The 27,871-nt window shown below is 41.5% G+C and overlaps 1 protein-coding gene across 3 annotated transcripts in view; it reads left to right on the forward strand.

Annotated features, from left to right (window-relative positions):
* The window catches only part of CCDC88C (coiled-coil domain containing 88C), a 97,675-nt gene that overhangs the window by 18,890 nt on the left and 50,914 nt on the right, over positions 1-27,871 (forward strand). For all 3 annotated transcript variants that reach the window (XM_064713710.1, XM_064713712.1, XM_064713711.1), the window contains exon 4: positions 19,136-19,205. In XM_064713710.1, the coding sequence (XP_064569780.1) occupies positions 19,136-19,205 (70 nt within the window). The remainder of the gene's footprint in view (positions 1-19,135; positions 19,206-27,871) is intronic.

Here is a 27,871-nt window from a genome sequence, read left to right on the forward strand (position 1 = left end):
GTGCTTAAAACACAAACAAGTTCCTGAACAGTTGCTTTTTCTGTAATAGGTTAATAGGTAGCATATAATTCCCAGCTCAAAACTTCAGCAGTAACTCAAGTAAAATACTTCAGTCACTTCCACCAGCTATATTTAATATGCAAAGGAGGTGAGAAGCAGATTGGCCTTCAGCACATTTGTTTTAAATAAGCTTTTCTATGTGTGATAATTTTGAATCAGTGAATCTGGGATTTTAAAGCAGCTGTCTGACTAGTGTGCCAAAGGAGGTTACCAGGTCAACACTAGATTTAAGTCATTATAGTTGTGGGGGTTTTCTGTTCTGTGTGTGGGGTTTTTGTTTTTGTTCTGTGTGGGGGTGTGTGTCTCTTTGTTTTTGATATATAGTGTTGCAGTTTGAGTAGTTTGTGTAACTGGTAAAGAGGTGCTGAAAGCTATATCTGCATAGGCAGAGGCTGGGAAATACTCAGTCCTTGTTTATCATCCCCAAAACAAAGCCATATTGAAAATGAAATCTCACACACACTCTCCTCCCTGCCCATAAATTTATAACAAAGACTAGCTTTCTGAACTGTGGGCTTCATTGCATTTGTGTGTGCAGTTTTTGGGGTAGTTGGTTTTATTCTTAAGAAAGAGTAAATGCACACTGCTGGTATGTGCTGTGACCTTGCAGTTGGTTCCCTGTTTATCCTCTCTGGTGCCTGTGGTGGGGAGTGTTTGGCTGCCACAGTGTCCTTTTGTTGGGATGTGTGCAGCCTTTGTCTTTCCTTTGCTGAGATAAGGAATGGGTCCTGCCTGAGCTGGTACCAACAAACTGTGAAAGGGACAAGTGTACAGGTCTGCAGATACATACCTGAAACTCCTTCCTCTCCAGAAATGGAGTTTTCTGGTACTGTCAAGTTAGTCTGAGAGTTACAAGGAAGGATGCTTGAGTGTAAAGAAAGGGAGATTAAACTGCAGAAATGTACAGTTCAATATTTCATACTGGTCAGTTCAGATGTGTTTGAGGTGTCAAATGTAACACTTGTTTAGTATTTCAAACATCTGTTTGATTCCACAGCAACAAAAATTATGTATGAGTTTATAGGATGGATTTTTAAACTATTTTCATGCAGTGTAATAATTTTGTTTTCATTGTTGTCTTACTCCACTTTCAACTAGGGTTCTGTTTTTTAAAAAAAAAACCTTTTTCTACTTTCTTAGCCGTCAGATGAAAGTTTAACTTGTCCCAAATGAAAGATTTCAGGCTGCTTGTAAGAAAAGAGATAGTTTCACAAAATGAGGAAAAGTGGTATTAAAGTACATCTGTGTAACTCAGGTGAGATAAGAACATGAAATAAATTAAATGGAGCAGTGGTCAGAGGAGAAGACCCCAGAATATCTGCACACTAGATATTGATAGATTTACCTGGGAGAGGGGGGACATCTGAGATACAATGCCATTTGTTGGATTTGAACTTTGAAATCTTTGCTTTATTGCCAGGTAGATATGCTGGTGTTGATGGTGACTTTGACTTCCTAAAGCATGAATCTGTACAGACTGAAGGTACAGCTTCCCACATTCTGGGCCCTTGCAGCACAAGCCTTCTGTCAGATAAATGCCATGTTCTAAGGACTGGTTTTCTGTCTGTTGGGTGTGTCGTGACTGTGGAGGGCAGAAAGCCTTTCCAGCTGGGCTCCTGTGGGGCACAGCACAAGAGCTCAGGCACAGGAAGCAGAGACCCCAGTGAGGTACAGGGAGCTCGGTTTGTGTGTGTTCCCTTGGAGTGCTGGCACCCACCTGCCTCTGGAAACCCCAGCTTTGCCATCTTGCAGTACAAAAGGAAGTTCTCACTGAACAGATTTTCCTCCCCTAAGTGCAGTGGTTGAGAATTGCAGCCATGGACATCTGCTTCAACAAGGCATCTCCTCCCCACAAACACTCATGATCCTCAGTTTATCTCAGAATAATCTGGCCCTTTGGTATCAGGCTGGCTGGCATAAGGCATGTCATTTAATTACTCCCTGTCTATGTGAAGCAACATTCAAATGTCATGATGGAAGTGCAGTGCTTTACTAGGTGTTCCAAAGAGTCTCCTAGAGGGATATTCTAGACTCCTTCTGCTAGTTTTAAATTAGGAAAGGATTTTAAAATTTTTGTAAGCTGTGATGCAAATCTTAAGGCCTTAGGGAAGCTGTGTGTTAATAAAAAGTTAGAATTTGGCTCTTGGTGTTAACTGAGATGAGCTCACTGCTCTTACTGGGGGGAGAGGAAGGTTTTTGCACTGTTAGTCAGTTTAAGCACTTCCAGTTTGTTTAATCATCTTTCTCTCTGTGTGATACAGGCCCTTTTGAATTCCACATATTTGGCACACACTGCTGCTGTATCAGAGAAATTATGAATGAACTGGTTTCCTGGCACTTGGGAAGCCATCAAAGTTTGTGCTTAACAGAGCAACCATACTGAGTAATGTAATGCAATATTAAATACACAGGCACCTAAAATAATTTGTTTGCAGAGTGGGGACAAGCCTTTTTTGTTTCTTTTTTTAGCATATCATCAAAACAACTATTAAAAGGGAAAAATAATAATTTTTAAAAATTGTCCTTCCAAGGAGCCAGCTAGAAGAGGGTAGAGTTTAAATACTTCCTCTCACCTTTTTAATGACAAGTCATTAATTTTTCTTTGATATTCAGAGCAAGTCTGTTCCAGTTCCCAAAACATAGGCTGTATGCCCTTGAGGAGTAAAGCATTTAAGAATTACAAGGAGTATTATGCATTGCAGATTTAAGCAACCTGCTGAAATAGTAACCTGCCATGTGCTCCTAAGTCTGTCTGTATGAATCAGGCTTTAAAGTGGTGACTGATACATGAGGAATATGTCATCTTTGAGATTAACAAGACAGCTGCACTTGAGAGGAGGAGCACATTTGTTTTCATGTTCTGTAACACTGACCTTCCTTCATGCAGGAGGATTCAGGCTTGAGTAACCACTTAAACTGCTGCCACAATCCTTGAGATAATATTGCTCTTCTGGTGAGACAAAGCAGGCTACAGATTTAGCTGCACATACTTCATTACACTGCAGCTCTAACACCACAAACTCTCATTTCCTGACTGCATTAACTGCCTGACATTCTTTCTGAGACTTCCTCCATTGCAGAAATGGGCCATTTAAACTAGTCTTGCCTTCTTGGGTAACTTGTCTCTGCAATGTTTTCTCTAGCTTTCTCTCAGTTGGGTAAGTAACCCTGACTCCTAAGATGTTTTATAGGAGTTATAAGATGTATAGCAGTTCCTCCTGGTATGGAGTAGTGTCTCATTCTTGGCCACTGGATTTTATGCAGGCTGGTTTGGGAAGAGCTTGGGAAGGCAGTAATTCACTTTGAAGAACTGCTGTGGATCTGTGTTCCATGTCTGTCTGGATTCAGGAATTCAAACATTGTCTTCTGTATTAACCACTGGACTGCTGTCTTCCTCAATTACATGCATGTGAAGAGCAGAACACTAGATGAGGCAGACGCACTGTAAACACATCAAAGTTTATTAAAACACACATCAGCATTTAATAAAAAAATTGCCTAGTGAAAAAAGTGTTAATTAAAGAATTGGTGAGTATTAAGAGTTCAGAATTTAAAGTTCCTGTTGCTTGGCTGTCAAATCTCACAGAAATAAATTCTATGAAATGTCCATAGAGTAAGAATTTATACATCTGGCTCTATATAACTGAGATATTTTTAGTCCATAATGAGGAGTGGTGTGTTACAAAACAGTCGAAAGCACTTTGCATTGTGTGCATTCATAAAGAGATGCTCATTAAAAATGCACTTTTAGTCACCACCTGTTATTTGTTTAATTTGGTGCTTTACTGCAACGCTGTATTATTTTTGTCATCCTTCTTTTCTGAAGCACATTATTCATCACTTTGAACCATATGGCCAGAAATATATTCTGAACATCTGATTTCTGTACTGGCCATTCCCTAAGGAAAAACCCTCGTGTCCATGTTTATGACCAAGCAGCCAAGCCTTTCCTGTCATCTTTTCATGAGCATTTTTACCTTTTGCATACTAAAGATGCAATTAAGGGACTCACAGCTGTGATACTACAAGGCAGCAAGGGGATTGCACTTGATTAGACAGAAAAGGCCTCTTTGCTCAAATTCATAAATAAAAAACCAAGTATTATGGGAACAAGGGAGAGCTTTTTACAGATCCTATATCTTCCTCTTCCCTTGCTGTTTCCCCATGGCACCGGGCACACATGGCTGGGGGTGGGGTGTGTGCAGCGAGGTGTGCGGTGACCTGGCTGCTGCTTGCTGTGGCAGCCTTTGCTCTTTCCTTGCCTGGGGTCATACCCAAGGGGCTCCCCTGGAAAAAATTCACAGAAACCTGTACAAGTTTGATTCCTCTGGATTGGTGTCATAAAAACCAATATGAAAGATGCCTGTGGAATTGTTGGAGTTCCTGTTCCTTGTCTGCTCCAAATGTTCTGTAATGTGCAAGCATAACTGGGGATAAAGGACCCCATTAAATGTGCTGCAGCCCTGCATTTCAGCACTCTGGCTTTATTGACTGAGCATATCTCCTCTGTTTGGAGATAAGATGTTGGCATGGTGCTGTCTCCCACTTATCTTTGTGATAGCAGTGTGTCCAGTAATGCTTGCATGAGTTATGCACTCTGAACAGGGCATGTGTACAGTGTACAATGAATTTTCCTTTAAACGGAGGGCAAGGGAATGAATAGATGGCAAAGTGTCCTTTTCTTTCAGTCTGGTGTGAAATCTTGTATTTAACATGACTAGTGGGCAGGTTTCATTCTTATTCTTCTGTCCTGAGCACATATCAAAAACCTGCCATACAACCTGGTGTAATCAGCAGTCTGCTCACAGGAGGCCCTAAGTTTGAAACAGCAGGAGTTTTGCAGCTTGGAGCTGAATGGTGTTGGCAGAGCTGTTTGAAGAAGTTTGCTTAGTTCCTGCCTGCATTGTGCTGAGCCAATTTCAAAGGGCCTGTTCCCTCTACCTCGTGAGAATGACTTCCAGTCAAAATTCACAAGGAATCATGTATCTACTAGTCTGAAATGCAGCAAATGCTCTTTTTAGTTTCAGTTGTGCCTGTTTTTGTATTGCTGTTTATAAAGTAACATCAGTGAATACAAATTTAGTTTGGGGGAAATTTTGGTCTTTACTACAGTGTGTTAATCTTCAATTTAGCAGATCATCTGCATATTTCCACTGTCAAAACAAATTGCTTGTTTGGAGGTTCAAACTAAAATGCCTGATTTTAGCACCCAGTATTTACTGAGTATCTTAATGTTGTGAAAATACAAACTGTTTTCTGGGACTTTAAGGAACAGTGGATTTGGGTACTGTAACTGAGGTGCCAGAGTACCTAGACTTGTGTTAAGGTACTGTATTATAACTGCTGGATTTCTCTAATTGCTTCCTCCAGGTCGTAAGCATCTATTTATCCCTTTATAATTTGTGGGAGCTGCATGTTTTCTGAGCAGTGTGAAGTAAGACCATTAGTTTGGATGCCCAGCTTCAAAATGCAGACCATTACTATAGGTTTGCATTTGTTTTACCGTAACATTCTTTTGGTGAGTGACTGCGCCAGTTCCCATAGGGCTCCAGTTTCTGATGGGCCATTCATCACTGAACTAATTCATGGTACTCTGAGACAAACTGGTTTGTCAGAGTAATTCGATGCCTCCACCGAAGTATGTTTAAACAATGATGCAGAGCCATTTTAATAAGTTTTTTGAAAAGCTGCTACTAAACCAGAGGAAGATAGTCCTTATTCCAGCATTTAACATCATTGTCATTCCAGAGTTTCCAGTGGAGCTTGCATGGCTCCTTTTTATGTTTTATAGTGGAACTCCTTGCCAAGGTTCTATGGCAGGTGAAGGGTGTAAACACTGTCTTTGTAGATAAAATACTGCTTGTGCTGCGTTTTTCTGATTGTAGTGTCCCTGAAAATTTCATTGGAAGCTGCTTCTAGGAATCAGACTTCTTCCACACCCCCAAGGAGGTTTCAGCATGCTTTGAGTGCTGCTAGGCTTAGATCTGGTACTCAGTAGATGCAACAACAATATAAACGTTTTTATAACCTATATCTTCTGAAATACTAATAATCTTTATTTCTACAGAGCAGTGCAGCCCAGATGTGCTGGATGGGAGGTGTTGCTGTTCTTTGCAGCCCGAGGCTTGAATTTCTCTTGCCTGGAGCAATTTTTGGGGGGTTACTGTCCCCTCCTCTGCTCCCAGCTCATAAGGTTGCGCTGCTGTTGTTTTGTGATCTGGTTGATAGGGAGCTCCAAGTCACTTGATACTTCATATTGGGTTTCCCTCCATTATGTTGCTTAAATAATAAACCTGAGCTCTGCTGGTGGAGGTAAGGGATATGAGCCACGTGCGAGGCAGCTTGGAAATTGCTGAGAACCATACATGCCTGCCACCTTTGTGTGCCCTTCAAGGACACTGAAAATTAAGTAGTATGGTATAAAAAATGGTACTTGTGATAAAGAAGGGGGGTGGTAGTATGCATAGTTCTACTTTTTCTACCTATAGCCAAGGCATCTCCTTGTGTTTGGGGGCCCTTGCTGACTTTGAGTTTTTTGTGACCATTTTTTATGGTTTTCCTCTGTAAATACAAGGTCTTGAAAGTTGCTTTTTCTTTCAGCTCTAAATGAGACTTTTGTATGATAGATTGACATCAGGAAAATGCTAAACATCACAGCTTAGAAGAAAACTGTATTTTGTTGATATAAAAAAAAATCAGTGGTCAGAAGCCTAAAAACTGGCATAGTGGTGTTAGAAGTTGCTTTATCTGAAATGTTAGTAATAACACAGTGACACAGCTGATGTCTGTTTCTCTCACAGATAGCATAAAGATGCAGCAGTATCCTTTACATTTTTTCTCTTATTGTGGGTATTTCCAGGAAGTTGTATGCTTTGAGTGTGAGCTGTGACTACTGATCAATAATGAAGAAGTATAAAATGTGGGGAAAAGTCTTCTCTTAAAACAGTGTCATTATTTAACTGAGTTTTCTGATACAGAAACTGTCTGCTAGGGCTGTAGTAAAAGAATGCTTAAACTGAGCTCTGTGCTATGAGGCTGGCGGGGGAGCAAGAAGGGTAAAGCTCTGCTGAGTTAATTAATGTTAACAGTTATGAGTTATCTGCAAGATTCACAGCAGATTACACAGATTGTATTAAGCAGGGTTAATCAGTCCTTTCAGATACTTAAAGGAGCACTGTTAAGCTCTGGCAAGACTGAAAGTTCTTCTTGAGAGAATGTTTGCATGAGCAAGTATGCATATATGTGTGAATGCATAGCCTGGATTACCATTGATAAGTAAATTTTGCCTAGCAGCTACCACACAGGGATATTGGCTATTTCCTGTTCTGTGTATAGGTGAAATTGTGGCAGCTGTTGGAAGGGATTTTTTCCTTTTATCTATTTTTGGTTATAACTCTCTTTTTGTGAAGTATTTCCCCTGCTGTGCAGTAAGGAGATCTTTGCTATCCTGTGATGCTAACTGCTCTTTGAATTGTGGACTCAGTGTGGCTTCATGGCTTTTCAGCATTAATTTTTAATGTCTTTCTCTTGCACATCTGTGAAATAGAATGTGGAAGGTGAGTGGGGTTTGTAAGTGTATAGGGGGTGAATTCATCATAAAGAAGAATTTGATGATTGCAGATGTAAAGTTTTGATGTACCACAGCACCTTGTGCTGTGATTTTCCATATTTGTTCGAAGTGTTCATGTGTTCATTTTTTTAAAGCAAGTGTTGTAGCAACTATTTTTTGGTGTGAGTTCTCAGACTTGAGGTAAGTTGGATAACTGACCTCACCATGAAAGACTGACGTTAAATTTTATCAAGTATACAACGTGTCACAGTGTGTTTTTTCGGCCTTTTAGCAGCCTTTAGCGGCCTTTTCAGTGTTGTGTGTTTAGGAAGCCACCTTGTTGCTGCTGTGTGTGTGGGGCAAGATTCCTGATGCTCTTGCTGTTGAGCTGTGGGGACTCCAAATGATTGAATGTGGGGGGACAGTTGCCTACAACAAATTACATGGGGCTTCCAGAAGGGTTTTGCTTGTTACTGGTCTGAGCAGTTAGAATAATACCGGAGTGGTAGGCGGGACAAATAGCAGAAACACATATACACAAAACTCAGTATGTGTACATGTATTCAGATGCATATATGCACATATATATGTATATCCATTTCTTGTTAGAGGACAGTATTTGTGTTACTGTGGGATGCCCGGAAGGCAGGGGCAGCAAGTGAATTTACGTGAGATGGGGATGGCACAGGAGAGGGCAAATCCCCCAGTGTCCTGGGATGGATGTCCTGGAGCTGCCCCAGGTCCCCTCCTGGACCCGCGTGCTTCGGGTGGGTGCTGAGCACTCAGCATCCTGAAGCGCCATCGCTTTTTACCCTGGCAGCCCCAGGCTGGCAGTTTACGAGGGGATCAGATGGCAGCGAGGGGTCTCGGTGGGCTGGGACTGAGGACGGGCCCTCTGTCGCCTCCCCGCTGGCAGCACGGTGGGTCAGCCAGGGAGGCTGCGCTCGGCCCGGCCATTGCCTCTGCTTTGCGCCTGACCTGGCTTTGCCGAGGTGCGAATTGCTGGCAGCAAACTCTGAATAGCCCCGTGTCAACTGCAAATCATGTGTTTGCTCTCCGTAGGTACCGTACCCCCCTCCGAGGGGGACGCAGTAGCTTTCCACATGGAAAGGTTGTTTGCCTTTGAAAACAAATGAACATAGAAAATCTAGAAAGGAAACGATGAGAGCCCAGTGGCTATTTTGAGGACATGGCTTCCTTTTCCTTCCCTCTGGTTTTATTCACTGCTAGATTCCGTGGTAATCTTCCTTTTCCTCCTTTATTTCTTCTATTATTCTATTTTATTTCTCTTTTATTTCTTCTATTTCTTCTATTGCAACTCAGTGCTAATGGTAAAACTGATTATCACAGTAAATGCTAGGAGTGTTTTTCTTCCAAAGGGTGCTTGGTTACCTTGAGAAAGTCACATGAAACTTATTGCAGCTTCTCCACCTGTACAGTGCAAGAAATGTTGACGGTCTTGAAAATTCCCTGCCTGGGGCAATCTACTAGCTACAAAGAGAAACACCACTGTATGTTTGTGCATGGGAGACCCATCTAATCTGCCTTGAAGCTTCTCCCTTAACTTAAAAAAATTGAGATTGTTGCAGCAGTGGCAAAGCACCTGGCAAGGGATGCGTGGGTGTTTGTTGAACTTGTCAGTATTGGGTAAATTAGATTATAGTGATAATGCAGTGATACACTGAAGTAATGATGTGCTGGATATAAATTCTGTTTCAAAGTAGTTGGAAAGCTTATAACATTAACCTGTCGTAATACCTTTTAGAGGTTTTTTAGGAGTATTGGAGAGGGGCATGCCTGAACTGCAAGGACTCTACTCTCTCTGCATTAATGGTACTTAAGTTTTTAGTGCCCTTGGTAACTGGTTGGTAATGGGAGTTTGCCTGCAAGAGACCATCAGGTGGTTGTAGCAGAAAGCACCTAACATAATCAGATGTTTAGCAATTATGGACTCTTTGGTTTCAACTTACAGACCTTCCCAAAAAACCTTCCCCAGTCACCTCATTTGTCCCATAGCACCATACTGTTGGATCAGGCATCCTTGTAGGATAGAACAGCTTGTTCCCTGTACCCTCTCCTCTTCAGACCAGCTGAAAACTTCCCTCTTCTGTAAATCCAGCATGGGTTTTTGCATGGTCACCTGCAGATGCTTCATGGACCCCTCTTGCCCAGGCTGCATTCTCTGTTGCAGTTACATTATAAGCTGATGGCACAGTGACTGTGTGCATGCTTCCTGAAACATTAATTTGTTGTCCAATACTAGGTTGCATGTAAGCTGCCCAAGCACAAGTTTCAAGCTTGTGTGGAGACTCATGGTTAAAAATCTTTAAATTAGCTTTTGGAAATTAGTCGGTATAATTTAAACTTAATTGATTTTTTCCCTTTCATATTTATAAACATGCTGGGTGGGAAAAGTAGGACAAGTGCTGTCACACCAGTTGCTCAGTTCTCTGACAGGTATTCTTCAGGCACTGTCACAACCGTTTTCTTCACTGGAAGAAAAAAATTGTTCTGGAAACACTGAGTTTCCTGAGTTAGAGACAAAGATTTTCATGCAGTTCAAAGTGATCTTAGCAATAACCTAAATGTTTATCCCATAAAATTCCCGTTGGTCATCACTTCATGAATACTGTCCATGTGTTTAGAGTTTTTCAGTTTCTAGGTGTCATTTTCTGTGTTTCTCCGGTGCTACCCATTTGGGTCTCTGAAAATGGTTTACCAGTGTAACATTAATTAAATCTTGTTTGTTCAGGGAGCATTATCCTGGGAAGACCAAGCATGTTTGTGCTTGTTTCTGAGCCTTTAACTGCCTTATATTTGAGCAGCTCTGAGGATGTTTGGATGTAGTGAAGGCAAAGCATGGAGCCTTTTGCTAACAAATATTTTTCTCTGTGAGCTCTGACCCCATGGCAGGCAAGATGGCTGAGACAGTGGGATGTTACTCAGCATTAGTAAGAGTGGCAGGGTAAAGCAGCTTGTTTTGTTTGGTGACTGAGAGGTAGATCAAAGGTTTTTCATGAGTTCCTGCTTCAAACAGGACATAAGAGTATCAGATTGGTAACAGTCAACTTTGATGTTTGTTTTACTTCTATTACCCTTAGTCACTGATGAAATTTGACTCATACATTCACCTTATAGTTGTTTGCATCTGTTAGGCCTTCTGTTTGCTACTAAAATGTTTTTCATAATACTAGAAATAATGAAATTATCCCATTTTTTTGTCCCCTCTCTGCTTTATTAATTTTTTCTAGTTTGACAGATTTGTTTTCATATTTTAACTTCAGCTTTGATTTGGCTTTTCAATATTTTTACTAGAGAAACATCAAAATTATTCCTGTTACACATGCCCCTGTGCCCTCACAGGAGTAACAGTTTGTTTTAGGGTTTTCCCCAAGAAAACACGTTCTTTTTAAAGCAATATTTGTACTAATAAATTACAAAAAGTATACGTTTGTGCTACCTAGCTCCTGCTCATTATTTATCTTTGGGAAAGTATTATTGCTATAATGTGTAGCTAGTATTCCTACATCTTCCCATCTTTGACTCCTTTTTTCCTTTACTTTTGGCTGCTGCTTTTTCAGGAGTTGTGTCATAATTGTCAGTTTGGTGGTTGCTGCTTCTTTAGAGTCTTGGCACATTTTCAAAGCCTGGACCCCCACTGCAGTGTTGAAGTTGCTGTACAGATCTTTAGTTCTGAACCTCTCTAAGTAAGCCTCACAACTTGCCATATAGTTGCCTTGCGTTGAATAAATTTGGTCTTCTTCATGGCATATAGCAATTGTGTTAAGAAATCCAGTGTATTTTATGTGAACTGCTATCATGTGCCCAGTTAGGTGTTTGCTGTGTATGTTTTATATAAACACATAAGCCTCCCAAGATTTAGAAATGCTTGTGATAGGAAAAATGGCAAAATGTAATAGGAGAAATGGTAAAAAACAGATCTTACACATAGTCTTCCTTAGAGAAGCTTTTATTGTGTTGGTGTTTGTTGCTTGATAACAAGCTGTATTATAATATAATTGTTTTCACTCCAGTGATCAAGGGCAGTGGAGCAGAGTTTGTACCTCAGAGCTCTGCATGGCTGATGTGTTTGTGTTTTGGTATCAAGCTTCAGTGTTAAGCTTAAATACAGTTGCTCACTTTTAGAGTTTGATATGAAACTTCTTGATTATCCCAATAAAATATGTCCAGAGTATGGGAAAAACTGACTTCCTTTTAAAACAAGTGAGTGTGCTGGGTGCTGAGTTTCAGGGAATTCAGTGGTGCTTTAAGTCTATTCTGATGGCCTGTGGTGGTTTTTTACTGTATTAAGGTGAATTTGGTCCTTAGAGACCACTGTAGATTAGCTGGAAGTGTGTTCAACAGATGGGGTTGCATTTTAGCTGGTTAGATTTGTAATGTCAAGTGACAAGCCTTTAACACAGAACATTGCATGCTCCCTGTTACTGCATAAACCACCTCAGGACAAATCTAAGATGAAATAAAATACAAGTCAAGAGTAATTTGTCAGGACACTATTACAAACATGTGTAGTCACTTGCACATGATTGGAAAGAGAAGTTGAGGATAAATCAAATAGGCTGTTTATTTGCAGCAAAAGTAGATAAATTAGTCAAAGGTGCTGTTGGCAATAAAAGCAGGAAAGCACAGTGCTCCACAATTGGATTTTCTACTCTCTGGGTCAAATCAATATTGCCACTAGCCACAACCATAGGGCTGTATGTTTTATTAACAGAGATGATTCAGCCTGGAGTTAGTGAAACTAGGATAAAAAATCCACTGCTATACATGTCATTGTACAGAAGTAAATGAATGTTTTTGTATTTAGATTGATTAAAAAATAAAATTTGTGTGACTGATGTGTGTTAGCTTCTCCATTATTTATTCCACTAAACCAGAAGTAAAACTGTGTCCTATAAAAGTACCTTTATTTAAATACACATAGATTTTTTTGTGATGTGAACAATGTTCATTGTGAACAATTTCATCTTAAAGCAAAATGTGTTTGTCAGGACTTGTTTTGCTTCCCATGCCCTCTGATATTTGGAGAGATGTAGTTCCCTCCAGCCAGTTCATAAAGCAGTGAGAATGTACATGGTGAATCATATTATAGCCACAGAATCTTATTTTCATTTCCTTCCTCCATTGCTTGTTACTTTCCCCCCCACCCTTGTTAGTAGTTTACTGATACTTGGGTAGATATAACAAGTTCTTTGTCCCAGGGATGCCTCACTGTTTGTACAGCTCCAGTGAATGAGATTTTGCTCCTGGATGGGACCTCTGCACTACTTGAATACAAATAACAAAACCTGAGCAGTGAATAGGGTGGATGGTTATGCCTGGGTCCTTCTGGGTATTTTGAGAGGTTTTATGTGATAGTCTATTATATGCCATCCAAATCTCGTATGTGTAATTGTTAAAAATAAAATCTGTTCTTACATGGTGTACTTACACACTGATAACAGTTTTGTCATTTAGTTGGCTGTCTGCACCCTGCACAGACTGAGCATAATGAAGACTAGGTATGATTCCTTCACATTCCCTCCCACTGAGATTCCAGTCTACAATTGTCAGAACGGATTATTTTCAGCAGATGAGGCCACAGTTATTTTAGTGGCTTTTGGGTTTCCACTTGAAGGGTCTTTAGAAATGTGCTTTGTAATTTGCTGGTTTTCAGAAGGAAAAAAAATCCATTTAAAGACAGCTAATCCTCTAGTCCATCACATAACGAGTACAATTGTTGCAGAGATGAGCAAAGTTCTTAATCAAATTTTGTCATGTATATAATGTGTTGGCAGGGAAACAGTACTGAGTCACATACATGGTGTCATCAGGCCTGCTTGCATGGTAAGATGTACATGAAAAACATGTCAATAAACCATTTGTGTTTTACTTCCTTGTAATTTCTGGCAACAACTTGTTTCATCTTGTCTAATCTTCTGTAAGACCCTGCCATACAGCTCACAGAATCTTGCTGTGATTTCTCTGTCACCATTAATAACTCCTCAGATAATTACAGCAACCCCCCCAAACTTTATGAAGTTTACATCTATTGGAAGACAAATATATTTTTTGTCTAAAATATAATGTCTTTGTAGGCTGAAAATAGCTTTTCATTATTATTTTAATACAAAACTGGGAACTTTGGGGAAAAAAAAGCAACCCTTGTGTCACAAATTGCTGTTTAAAATGTGTTTTATTTTCAAGCTTGTTTGTTAGCATGTTTGCTCTTCCTTAGAATTTTGATTCCAGAAAAAAAATTTAGGTTTAATTGTCCCTTGGAGTGCACTTTGCCTGGGAAATGCAGCTCCCAGCCTGTTTTTGTGGCAGCATCCAAAGGGCCCTTAAAATGTGCAGGGGCAAAGCTGGCACCCCATCCTGCTGCTAGGAGGTGTTGGGCTGGTGCAGATGGCCACTGACTCCTGCTGAGACCTTCTCTGAGGATTGAGTGCTTCACCAAATGTTTCCCACTCCAGGGATGTTTGTGAGATCAGATCCATACCGAGGTTATCAGAGTAAGGTGTTGCCTGTGCTGCACAGATAGGACTCTTCTTTCCTCCTCTGTTGGCCTGAGTTGCAGATAAAATGTGAGCCAGATTCCCTGGCTAGGTACTGTTTGCCTTTGCTGGTATAAATAAAGCTGATGATGGTTTTTCCTCATGGGCATTTTAAGTAGGAAAGCACCATTTGGCTCCCAGTCAGCTGGGCAATTAGCATTTTATAGCTAAGCAATATACTTAAATGGAATTGCTTGGCTTGAGCATTGAATTACAATGACTGTTAGACTGCCTCTGTCCTTACATAATTTATTTAGTACTGCTTCTTGTTTAGGATTCAGGCAGAGGTTAATTTAATTCTGCATGAGAAACTAGTAGTTACTCTACATTAATGCTGGGCTGTATGGTAATGCAGGGAAAGGTTTTTTTGTAAAGCTTGTGTTTGCTGGGTCTCAGCCATGAAAAGGACAATTTTACCTACTCCTTTCCTAGTAATTCATTCATTGCAAGATCTGTTGGCACACTTAAATTGGGACTACAAAAGTGCATCCAAGAATAATACCTTAAGACCATTTTATTCCATGCTGTTGTTGCATGTGTATTTTTAAGAAGCAAATATGTATTGAAGTACAGTATGGGCCAAGGAGACTTTGTTCCTGCAAAATTACAAGAGGCCCACTTAGCCTGTTACAGGTAAATAGAATGTTGGTATGTGACCATGGAGACTGAGAGGCAGAGCTTCCGCTGCATCTCTGCTGAGGATCTGAGGCAAAGAGCAAACATCCGGTGTGGGTGATCTTGGAGGGATAAGAAGAGGATGTAGAATATGCCTCAGCACTCCAGGAATGATTAGAAACTTTCAGATGGAGGGAATGAATGTGTTTATTCATGCATTTAGTAAGCCTAAATGCTTAATTTGGTGCTTAGAATTTTATCCTTAATCTTGTATGTGTCTTGATTTTTCCTAAGGCCCTTGACTGTGTGAATCAATGTGGAGGAATTTTGGCTTTATTTTGTCTTAAGCTTCTTTTTAAAAAAGTGATTGCAAAGAGCTTGCAAATGTCAAGCAAGTTCATAGCAGGGGCTCAGACAGCAGAAGGCTGCTGAGAGAAACAGAGCATTAATATTTGTTTAACCTTAGGATTTCTAGGTAACTCACTGATACTTCTTGGTGTACCACTCCTAGATGCTTTCAGCAAAGCTTACCTCTGGCTTGGCAGTGTCCCTCTTGTTCCTGGGGCACCGCAAATGTCCCAGCCAGCTTCAGGCTCCATGTCTGTGTGAGCAAGCACAGCAGTCGAGGTCTGAACACACAGTGTGACCTTCCTTGAAAAGCCCTCCCTGGCTGTACAGGGCCATGTAACTGATTGCTCAGACCTTTGTGGGCTTTATCTACTGAGTTTGGGTGCCTGGCTCAAGGAGTGTAAGACTTGGCTGCTGATCCTTATATTTTGTGATCGTGGTGTTGGATGTCCTACCTAGAAGTCTCCATTCTTGCAACCGTTACTGCTGTCAAAAGATATTGGACAAATCTCCTCAAGCTTAAAATATTCTGATCTTTGGGTGAGGAGCATTTCAGAAACCTACAGGCACTGCACTGAGCACTGACAGGGCTTTGTTTTGATTCCTTAAATAACCCTTCTGATACCAACATTATTTTTTCCCAAACTGTAGTCCGAGGGAGGTGGTTGCTGACTTGCAGTAGCTGGCTTCTGAGTTGGTTAAGCTGTAAACCTGGCAACTCAGTTTGGAATGGTTTTAATAATCTGGGACATTTTTACCATGTGTTGTTGTAACCTTTACTGTTTTAACCAAGCTTTAGTTGTGCTGTAAAAATGATTACAAGGCTTCTCACTGGAGGAATTAGACTTTTTGCTTGTACAGTTGCTCTCCAGGGTGCTCTGGATTGCTGTGGGCTGTTTAAAATGTGTGAAAACCCTGCTTCCCTCTCCAGCAGCTCCTGCCTGGATGTGTTGCCCCTAGCCATGCTGGTTGCCTGAGGCAGAAGGATTTGCACACACCATTTGTGCCTCTGCTGCAGTCTTACAGCTGTGTTTGATTTCAAGCATAACATTTATATGTAATACAATAATACAGCTTGCTGCCCCTGTGGGGAAATGGGCCATTTTATCTACTGTTTCTTTTTTTGTCCAGGTTAAGCCAATGCCCAGGGTAGCTGTACCCTGGGAGATGGTTGGGTCCATGGGGCCCTTTGACTCTTAGTGCCAGCTCACCGGCTGGAAACAGCCCAGCTCCCTGCCTCAAGCCACAGTTTGAATTCATGGGGTCTTCAAGGAGGAATTATAAGATCTGAGGGGAGCTGAGAGGCCAGGCTGAGGCACAGCATTTTACTTGTGTAAAATGTTTTTATTGTGTAATAATCTGTGTTATTACTGCTTCAGAGAAAGAAAACAAGAAAACATTGATAAATTATAGAAGTTGAGGAATTCCTGATTTGCTTTTAGGTGAGGAGGATGTTAGTTCTATTTCCAGATGTGGGATCTTGGGCAATCAATCTGACACGTGGTCACATCATCTTTGAGTGTCAGCTGAGCTTCACTGACTTTCTGGGGTTTCAATCTGGATAAAATCTGAGTTAAATTCATCAGTGTGGAGCTTTCCCTTGGCATGTTCTATCTCAGGCTTGTGATTGTGTGAGTGGATGGTTCACTGGTACATTGGTTCACAGATGATAATTTATTAAACTGAAGTAACTGTGTTTCTGACTTGCTTTCCTGAGTTTGAAAATAGACAGCAGGGGCACTGACCTTCCTGTATAAAGTGTTGAGCTCTGCTGGTGAGCTGCACTGTAAGTCAGGTGTTATCATCACAAGCACTAATCTGAAGGCAAAAGCTTTTAGAATAATACACATAATTATCTGTTTAAATATTTTACTTTAAAAATAAACGGGCCAGAGTATCACATCTTGCAACAATCAGAATCTTTCAATCTGAATTAACAAATCACTCTTCCAGGCTTGGGGCCATTTCAGCTTCTATTCAGTGACTGTCAGAATCTTGCCAGAAGATACTGAGCTCAGACAATTATGAGGGAGTTCAGTCATGGTTGTGTTGGGTGGTATACTCAAATAATTTTGCAGGAGGAGCTCATGGGAATGTTGACAGCATAAAGGTTAGCAGCAATGTCTTTAGTGTCTGCCAGTTAAAAAGCTAGAGATCTGATGGCTACACAAAGACAACGCAAATTCCTTATGCATTCCTGCCTCAGTGCTGCTCCACGTGCTGGGTGACTGGAAGCAGAATTCTTTCTGCTCTTTTTTGCCATGGAAATTGCTGGTTAAAGCTCTAAACTTCAGTATATGCAAAGTCTGATTTTGTTTTTTTTTTTTTTTTTTTTTGTTTTTTTTTTTTGTTTAAAGCCTCGGGGCCATGCTGTGTTGTCATAGCACATGTTGCAGTCCAGCCATGTGCTCTTACATCCAATAGATTTTGCACCTGTTACAGTAAACAAACTTTGTTTAATGTGTCTCAAATGCCCAAAATAGAAAATGCATTTGGCTAATGAGTCAGCGAATGTTTGGTCTGCAGTAGCCAAGCTTTACATTACATAAAGGACTATAGAATCTTTTTCCTTAACAGCTCCAGAAATCCTATTAGCTGTGACACAGATATTTCTACTTTTTCTGACAAGGAGTGTGTTTTGGTATGGATCAGAAGAAAAAAAATGAAATGTGTTCTGTCCAAAACATTTTTTTCAAATATGCACTCTGATTGCTTATCAAAGGCTGCAGGCTCTCTGAATGATTTCCTCCTTCAATCAGGCTTAATTTTGCTCCTGCGGTATAACTTTAAAAGCAGAGAAATAACAATGGGTAGCTGGGAGGGGAAGTGTCAGGGTGAATGGGTGATTGTTTCAGGAAGTGTGTTACTTTGCTGCGCTGTGGTGCTTTTCCCCCTGGTCTGAATGCTTTGCAAGTATCAATGCTGTGCCCTTCCAGTGGCCTGGGGGTAGTCTGGGAAGTGGAGACAAGCCGGAAGAAGGCACCTGCCAAACATTTGGTTGAGCTGTATCTGTGAACTTTTGTTTCCTGGATCTCAGCACAGTGTTTCAGTCACACAACTGTTTTCCTCCCCGGCTTTTTATGTGAAATAAAAACCCACCTGCAAAATGTTTTATCCAGATCATCACAAGTGGGGGTGCTGGTAACTGCAAATGAAGGCTAACAACTGTACTGCTCTGCTCTTTGTTCCTGGGCTGCATGGCTGGTTGTATTACTGTACAGAATCCCCTTTGCAATGTGTTTATTTGAACAACTTCAGACATTTTACCTGCCCCAGGACTTGTAGCCTTTCTTCCCCCTTAAACCATTCTGTGATTTCAGAGCAGCTTCAGACAGATGCTCATTCAGATGTTCAACCTGATGTACATCTCCCTTCTGTCATCTCCCCCAAAATAAAATGACCCTTAATTATGTAGTGAACATAATTTAATTCTGTTTTACTCCTGATTAAAAACAATGCAAATAAATCTAGAACTTTATATCCAGCTTCTCTGGGCAGTGCTAGATGCCTGGTCGAGTGCTTTTCCCTACACCCACTTCCCCAGTCCATCCTTAAATTTTCAGACCCATGGAATAATGTGACCAATTATTTGAGTTACTTAGACTTCACAGAGTGGCTTAGGTATGTTTGAACCAGCTGCATTTATATGCCCTGAGCCATGGCAGCAGCTGTATGTTGCACATCAGATGAATACAGGTCATGCCTGGGGTAAAGGCATGAATGATTGGTGTGCCTGGCATGGTCATGCATTTATCCTGATTAGTGCCATGGGACCCTTTAAGTTCCATATTAGCCATTGTTAAAAGAAGTGATTAGTGTATGTTAGCTCTGCAACCTGATGCTATCTTCAAATAGTGATTCCTCTCTCAAGTGGGGCTTCCTTTTGTGACCTCTGACCTAGCAGTATGTTAAAAGCTTTGTAACTGATGGAGCTTTGTATTCTTTGTGGTGGGATTGATTTGGATTCCTTCACACTGAACTTTGTCTGTTGCTCTCTTTTGTTTAGGAGGTCCTTCAGCAGCTGATTGTAATGAATTTACCAAATGTTTTAATGATTGGCAAAGATCCTCTTTCTGGTGAGTAGTTCATTGGGTTCTCCATCCTCCTCCTCTGTACTAAAGTCTGTATTTTTTTGTTGTCTTTTTAAATAATTCTGTAATTCTGTTCTAACTAAGTAGGAAAACACTTTCAAGAGTGCAGCCCTTAACACTAAACTATGTCCCTAAGCACCACAAATGTGTCTTTCAAATACTTCCAGAGATGGTGATTTAACCACTTCCCCAGGCATCCTGTTCCAATCCTTGACCACTGTTTCAGTTAGGAATTTTTCCTAGTATCCATAAGAGTATTCTTAAGCCTTCCCTGATGTAACTTGAGGCCATTTCCTCTTGACCTTTTGCTTGCTATGTGGGTGAAGAAACCAACCCCCACCTTGCTACAACATCCTCTCAGGTAGTTGTAGAGAGCAATAATGTCCCTCAGAGCTTCCTTTTCTCCAAGCTAAATACCCCCAGCTCCCTCAGCAACTCCATGTCAGACTAATGCTCCAGACCCTTCCCCAGCTCCATTGCCCTTCTCTGGACACACTTCAGCCCCTCAATGTCTCTCTTGTGCTGAGGGGCCCAGAACTGAGCACAGGATTTGAGGTGTGACCTCAGCAGGGCCAAGGTGGTGTACAAGTACAGGGGGACAATCCGTGTCCTGGTCCTGCTGGCCACACCATTGCTGGCACAGGCCAGGATGCCATTGGCCTTCTTGGCCACCTGGGCACGGCTGGCTCATGTTCAGCTGCTGTCAGAGGGCACCCCCAGCTCCTTTTGCACTTTCTAAGCACTGTCCCCCGCCTGTAGCGATGCCTGGGATTGCTGTTGATCCAAGGGCAGGACCTTTTTACTGCTTGCAACCCCCTACCACTGCCTCAGCCCATGGATCCAGCCTGTCCAGATCCCTCTGCAGAGCCTTCCTGCCCTCCAGCAGATCAACACTCCCACCTAATCTGGTGTCATCTGCAAACTGACTGATGGTGCCCTTGATCCCCTTGTCCAGATCATTGATAAAGACATTAAACAGGGCTGGCCTGAATACTGGGCACTGGGGAACCCCACCTGTGACTGGCCACCAGCTGGATTTAACTGTTTGGACTGAGAGTTGCTCCTAAGGGATTCTGGCAGTCAGTCTCCTAAACTGGCCGTAATACAAACATGATTTTTAATAAACTGTATGTATTTGTAGGTAAACTACCAATATCTGAACATCTCTGAATCTCACAACTTTATGTATCTAGAATGTAACACTGAGGTATACATATAAATATGTGTATTTCCATGTGATGCATATGTATGTGTGATGAGTGAGTTCTTGCCAAAGCCAGAAGAGCAGCTGTTTGTTTAAAAGTTGTGTCCCTTCACCCCTTACTGCAAGTGGCCCAGGATGTAGTCTGCCACAGCACAAAGATGTGCTGTCCTCCAGGTGTTCTGTCTGCCTGTATAATGAGTTTAGTTCTTGCTGTATATATGCACACCAGAGTCTTGCAGAATTGCCATAAGGTGTGAAGGAAATGTTGCAAATGAAATGTGAGAAGAATAATTAATGAGAACGGAGAGAAAAATACATATATGGAAAAACCAGGAAAAAGTGAGGAAGAGACTGGACAAAAAGAAAAACATTTGTCTGACCGTGTTGTTTAGACAGTGATATGTTGCACCAAGTATCACATCAGAAGTAAGGTGGAAGCCAGTAAGCTCATGTCCAGAGTCCAGTGCTTTTGGTGAGACAAAAGAAAGCAAAAACCTGAAAATTGAGTTGACTTCTTTGAAGCACATGTCCGAAATGGAAAGTTTTGTTGCTGTGTTTCTTACTTTTTTTTTCTTTTTGCATGCCCATTCTTTCTCTCCCTAAGTCCAGTGCTAGTGCCAAGGACATTGTATTTGTTTTTACCAAAGAAGGTAAACTGAATGAACCCTGTCAGCAGTGATGGAGAATGACATGCTAATCAGCATCTCCAGAATAAACAAATGGCAGAAACCTTGGCAGAAGATTCTATTTTGCTGCTCTTAGGAGCTGTAGAGTGCATATGTACAAAAAAGCATTTGTCAGAAAAGAATATTAGCCAATGTTGAATCACTGAATCTCATAGTCTTGGTACTTCTGTGTAAAAATCAAACTGAGAGTAAGAAATCCACTTCTTCAGCAAGCAGAATAAAGTCTGCAAGTGTTAATTGGGCTGCACAGGCTACTGTTATGGGCAGAGAAGAAAGTCAAAAGACAAGAGCTTTGTTCTTGTCAGTCATATGGGCACTGGGCTCCTTAGCATCTGGAGTGCTTCTGAATAGGAGTGTCTGGGCCAGCAAGGCAGTATCTCTGCTGGCTAAGTGTCAGTGGGAAAGGCTGGCTGCTTTCTTGTCACAGCCATTCCTGAGTGACAGCTGGCAGGAGACTCATGATGTGGTAAATACAGTTTTGGTTCCTGGGAAAATGCACATTTGAAAGCTGTCCTGTATTCAGCTCTAATTTGCTATCATTGGCCTGCTGGCTTTTGTCAGCACCTCAGATCTCTCTTTGAGGAAAGTACCTGTGTCTCTTGTAGGAAAGACACTTAGTCATACATGTGTTGCTGTCTTCTGGTTCCTTTAATTACAACCAGAAAACTTTCTTCTCTTTCTGAGATCTTTTAAAAAGTGGTGGTTTGGGTTTTTTTTTTTTTGTTGTTCAGGGGGTTTTTTTGTTGGGTTTTTTTTTTTTTTTTAGGGAAGGTATATTTGGTTTTTTTTTTAAACATGATCTTTCAAAATTTAATTTCCCCATTGCTGACTTATCACTGGCATTATTTGGACAGAACATGAGAAGAAAGGATAAAAAATGTAAAAATGTAACTTCTGGATTGTAATGTCTAAAACTGGTGGGGTATGTGTACCAAAAAACCCCAAATTTCTTGTCATATTATATAATAATGTGGAGAACCAGTCCCAGCTTAGACACAACAGACCAGGTGGTGAGCAAAGGAAGACACCAGATGTATTTGCTTTAAAGAATGTACTTAAGGAGGAGAGTGTCTGAAAAGCTCATCTTAATCTTAGTGTTGGGTAGGCATTCACTGGTAAGATGTGCAGGGGACATGGTCAGAGAAGTACAGGACTGGAACTTCCCTCAGGAAGAAGAACCTGGCTGAGAGCTAATGGGAAGCTCGGAAAGGGGGAACAAGAATGAGGTGGCTGAGGCAGAGGGAGTAAAGCTGATGCAAAAAGCTGAATGGAGGAATAGGCTGTGATGAGCAGTGTGAGTGATGTCTTTGTTACTGTCTGTGCAGAGAGGAGTCAGAAGAAGGCAGGAACGCTTGGGAGGGGAAAACACAAGCAAAACAAAGATATTCTCTCTTTCTTAGTGAGGCAGTGATGAAATCCCAGTTTTGCCTTCCGAGTCCTGTAGCTAAGTTATCTCACAGAAGGGTCCCTCTTGATCAGAGGAAGAAGAACCAATCCCATGGTCACATTCCTGGAACAAATCCAGTATTGCTTTGTACTGTTTCAGCTGGCAAGTCTCTTAATGACTGTATTGTCTCCACAGGTCCAAGACCAGAGAGCCATTAGATGTGATGCACTGTGTAAAATTTCAGTGACTGACTTCTTGTAACAAGCCTGTGTGATGTTTTGCTATGCACACTTTTCAGGAATTTTACTTTTGCCTTCTATAACATAGCCAAAAGGGTGTTACAGGCATTAAATGATAAACTGAACAGCTCTGAGGCTGTGAATGCTGTTCTTACCATTTAGCTTCCATTTGGCACTCACCAGTTGGGACTACTGAGGGCTTCTGCAGCTCTGCTTTGAACATGAGATTATTGGAAAAACAGAGCTGCCATCACAAAAAGTGCAGCAGCACTTGGGCTTTTGCATAGGAAAAGGTACGTGTCTGCTGGGTTTGTGAGCTTTATTTACTTGCTTTCATGTCCTCTAAACAGTTCCAGGTCATGGCAAATTTGCCTGCTTTATTTGTCTAAGGGCATAAAAATAGCAGAAATATTTGTTAGAAGATTAAGGCTTGACTCTGTCTAGAATGTAGGGAGCTAAAAATAAACTTGAAAGTTTAATTAAAGGATTTAAAAAATTTTTCCCAGCAATTTGACTTGCAGAATGATGCAGCTGATGTCAGAGGATTTATTCTCTTCACTGCACTGTGTGGTAGGCAGCTACTACCATTAAATTTCCTCTTAATTTCTGTCTCTCCTCAATTCTTTTTCTTGCTGAACAGCTTTTTCAATTCATTACTGCACCACAAATCCCCCTGTGTTCAATAAGAGAATCATCAACCTACTTATCATCTATGACATTGCTGTAATCACTTCTTCCATATTGTGTCTGGTTTTAGCATGCCTTATAAATGGCCCCTCATTCATGTGGCCACATGGGGAATATCAGTAATGGTTGGGAACCTCAATTTAGATAGATTTTAAAAATTCTCCATTTCTGGACATTCTTAATTTTACACAGCTAGTGAGTGTACTTGGAAATGTGTGGCAGTTAATCTTTTGGAACAGACATAATCATGAGAGGGGAGAGATTTTAGCTTGTTTAAGATCAAGGATGGAAATGAGGTTTTACTTGCCTAAAATAGGCTCATTTCTGTCCCTTCAGAGAACTTTGCTATTTATATGCACTTTTCAAATCACATGTTAAGTTTGTGAATGAGAGGACCCCAAAGTCCCTGCTAACAAGTGCCTATAGAAATCTAGTTTTCATTAATATTGTAAAAGTCTACTCTTGCTTGGGTATGTTTCATGTATGGTTTCCTTCCTCATTTTGTTTCACAGTCCTCCAGAGGCACAGTGGTTCATAAAATACCAAGTTTATAACAAAACACTGCCTCAATAGTGTAAATTTAGCATTCAAACTTTTCTCACTGAGGATCTTGCTGGAGTGGGGAAAAACAGCCCTTGCATGTTTCACCCTCCCCACATTCTCTGCACACCCTCCAGTTGCTGCATGTGGCACTCCCTCTCCTGCACTGGATGGAGTAACATCAGAGTAGAAATATGGAGAAACTGGCAGCACATGTCCAAAATTGCATTTACTTAGACTCCCTTGTTCCCATTTCCTCTGATATCTTCCCATCCCCCCCTCATTTTTATCATTGTTTGTGTTCTCTCTGTACCTTGATCCTCCTTTTTTTGTTGTTGCATCTCCTAATCCCTGTGCCCGCCTTCTCCCTGAGTGCTGCCATCTGTTTCCCAGCCTCCAGCCCCATGAGAGCAGAGGGATCTTGTGGCTCTGGCACAGGGAGGCTCCCAGGCTGCACAAGTGGTGTCTGGGCTTTCCCTGCCTTTATTTTCCAGGAAACCTGCTGGCCCTCCCTCTCTCACGGCTGGGAGCACATGGGCTTTCTGCAAATGCTCCGGGTGCCTGGCTGGCTCCCTTGCGGCACAGACACAGGGTCTGAGAGCAACTGCCCTGGAATTTTAAGAAAAGGAATAAAAAAACCTGTTTATTTCTTAATTAGCACTTTTCTGTGTAAGAGATAGTTTGACTCTTGTCCCTTTTTATTGTGAGCACCTCTCTGCAAGGAGCTACCCTAGACCAAAGTGTTTGTGTCCCAGGAGGACAGTGTCATGGTAATATCAGCTGATAAGCACAAGTAGACTCAGACTTCTTCCCAGCTGTCTGGGAAGGATTTGTGGCATCCCAGCAAGCCAGCAGAGGGGAGACAGCACATTCCTGCTTATGAGATTGCACAAGGAACTTTACCCTCTTATAAATGGGCACAAATCACGCTTTTTGAAAAATATGAGAAGTGTTTAGAAGGCATGATTGAATCAGGGATGAAGGTCACCTGTCTTTCTTTAGCATTCATTGCAGGACAGAGGCACTGTCTGGAGTGTAGAATTTCAGTCCAGCACTCTGTAATACTCCTAGAAGTGCTTCTGACTCACTTTGTCCACCTGGGCATTCCACTGAAGTGTGTGGTAGCTCAGCTCTCCTGTGGATGAGATGAAAGGGTAGAGGGGTAATTAATCCCTTCCTGGCTTGTTTTGAAGTTTAATTGAAAACTCTCTCTAAAGCACTTTAGGTTGGTAGAGAGGTTTTTCATACTCGTACCCTATTTTTGCTAAGAATCTTCTGTAAATAGTGTTATTCTACAAGGCTTTAAAATGTTCTTCAAACCTAGCTTGAAAATGAGTGATCTGGGAGTGCCTTTATGTCAACAAACTGTCTCCTCCCCATGGGAAACAACTTCTGAATGAAAGCCCAAGGAATGGAACTTTCAATCACGCATGATCTTCTGAAACACTTGTGTGGCCTTAGAAGTGCTTCTAGTGGGTAGTACAGACTCACTTTTATTACATGATGTAGCTTGTCTGCCAAGCATAGAAAAATTTATTGGATAGGAAACCTTGGAATAATCCTGACTGTTAAATTTTCGCTGCAAGCTGCCAGGGGAGAGAGCAGACTGCCAAATGCTATGTTTAAAGCATTAAGAAACTAGTAATTAATGATTATCTCAAGTCTTAACTTCTCACTCTTTTCTATAAAAGAGCTTGTCCAAACTTTCCAGATTGTCCATCCCTGCCATGGATTGCCATGTCTGCTTCCACTTAACTTCCTCATGGGAGGACTGGAGTGGGGTAAGGTCTTGCTCAAAGTGACCTCACTATTTCCAGGCAAGGTCTGTCCCTGTTGGGAGACCAGGGCTGACCTTGGTAAGTTACTTTGCTGTAATAGCCAAAGGTGTTTCACCTCACAGGGTCATGCAGCAACACCAATGCCCATCTGTTACCTCTCTGAGAAAATAGCAGAGCCTTGGTGCAGAGTTTGAATGGCTTTAAGCAGCTCACTTGTCTTTAGGATGGTATAGGTGCTGTCACAGTTGGGAAGATGCCCTGGTGTTTCCTAAAATGGGTGATTTCATGTCATTGTGCTCACCCCAAGGAGAATTGGGATGCTGTGGTGCACACGTTGGAATTTGTGGTTGACAGATGAAGGTGCCCAGAGTGCACAAGGGTTAGATCTCGTGTCTGGCATGATCCAGAGCAAGCAGTCTGACTCCTTCAGTCTCTCCATGGAGATGTTCTGCCTGAGTAAGTTTAGGTCAGTGAGAGACATGCTCACATCACTTGGTCTCCATAACTTAATGACTTGATTTTGTGTCCCACAGGCATGCTCTGCATTTAGTACCTGGTCTGTATTGCTTCAAAGCTGATGTAGAATGAAACCCAGTACTGACAACTAATGACAACTCAGTTTCTTGAAAAAATACCTTCTGACCGAACTAATAGTCTCCCAGTAGGGCCCTCAAAGGAATTGTTCATGAAGTAACTTTTTTTTTTTTTTTGCTGTTGGTGAAGGATTTGTGTCATTGTCTATGCTTAAGATTGTGTTATTGAGATTCCTACAGAACAATCAGACTTTCACAGACTGAAATGGAATTTGTAAATTAAATTGTAACTTTCCAGGAAAGAGGAGGCCTTGTGTGCTGCTGCATGTAGGGAGAAGAGTAAGAATGATTGTATGTCTTTCAAAACCAGCTTTTAAATATTCTGCAGGGGAATAAGCTCATATTTACAGGGTGGAGTGTGAGCTAGCATGTCTTAAAGATGGCTGTTCCTGTTGGAGAGAAGAGTTTCTGCTTGCAGAATCTTAATGGTTACTAATGCAGGACCTGGGTATTGAGAATTGTAGTGTTTATGCATACAGTCTACTGATGATTTTTGTAGGGCATTCTTGAGTCATTTTAAAGCTCAACATACATTAAAGTTATTGAAAATTTTGTAGGTATGTGTAAAGACTGGTTTAGAAGGTTTGTGTGCCTGGAAATCAGGAAACAAGTTACTTCCTAAGCTGCCTGCACGTGGCTGTGCTGGCTTGCAAGGTTGTGGGAATGGCAGAGCCCCTGTGGTAATTTAGGTCAGTGCCTTTGTGCAGCTGTGGGGCTGTGGCAGCTCAGTTGATGAGTCAGATTAACTCCCCTTCCCTGGCCTTGGGTCCTGCACATGCCTCTGACTTTCTGCCAGGGCAGCCTCACAAGGGCATGGTGTTGGTGGAGGAGCACAGTTGCACTCAGAAATTAGTATCTATTTAGTGATAGGAGCAATTGAGTACCCAATTAAATCAGGGTATAAAATGACAGCGTTAGTCCCACAATTACACACTCAAAAAGAATGCAAATATGTAGGGATGAGAGAAATGTGTATGTGGCCTGTTTGGTTTCTTTGTTTCTCTTTTCTCATCTTCCCCCAGTGTTGATGAGGACAGGCTTTTTCTGAACCTAGCTCTGTAAAGATGTTTTATTTTCTCATTGAAACTCCTTGCCTTCCTTTTGGCCTCTTTGTCTTGCCCTTTGTCTAACCTTGACATACATAATTTCCTTCACCATCCAACAATCCACTTAAATTTTGTTGAAACAAGCTGGTTCTAAGCTGCACCCGTTCCCCATGAGGAAGTTGAGGCTTTCCCTCTGCTAACAGTGGGAAATGGCAGGCAGGGCTGCTGCTCCCAGCAGGATTCCCTGCAGCAGCAGCAGGGCTGTGGCTGCTCTCCCCAGGGCTCCCAGCATATGGTCAGTGTCCCTCAGCCATCCCTCATTCTCTGCCCTCCTGCCACATGGGGTTTAGCTTCAAAGTGTGAACAGCCTTTGATGCACAACGGGCAGAACTCATTTGCTGCAACATCTATCTCTCAGCGAGAATTTATATGCACAGAATGGTATTCAGCTTCGGGAAGTCTGAGTGGCAACTGTTTCACAGAAGAATTTA

The sequence above is a fragment of the Zonotrichia leucophrys genome, chromosome 5 (assembly GCF_028769735.1).
Source record: "Zonotrichia leucophrys gambelii isolate GWCS_2022_RI chromosome 5, RI_Zleu_2.0, whole genome shotgun sequence".
NCBI classification, from domain to species: Eukaryota; Metazoa; Chordata; class Aves; order Passeriformes; family Passerellidae; genus Zonotrichia; species Zonotrichia leucophrys.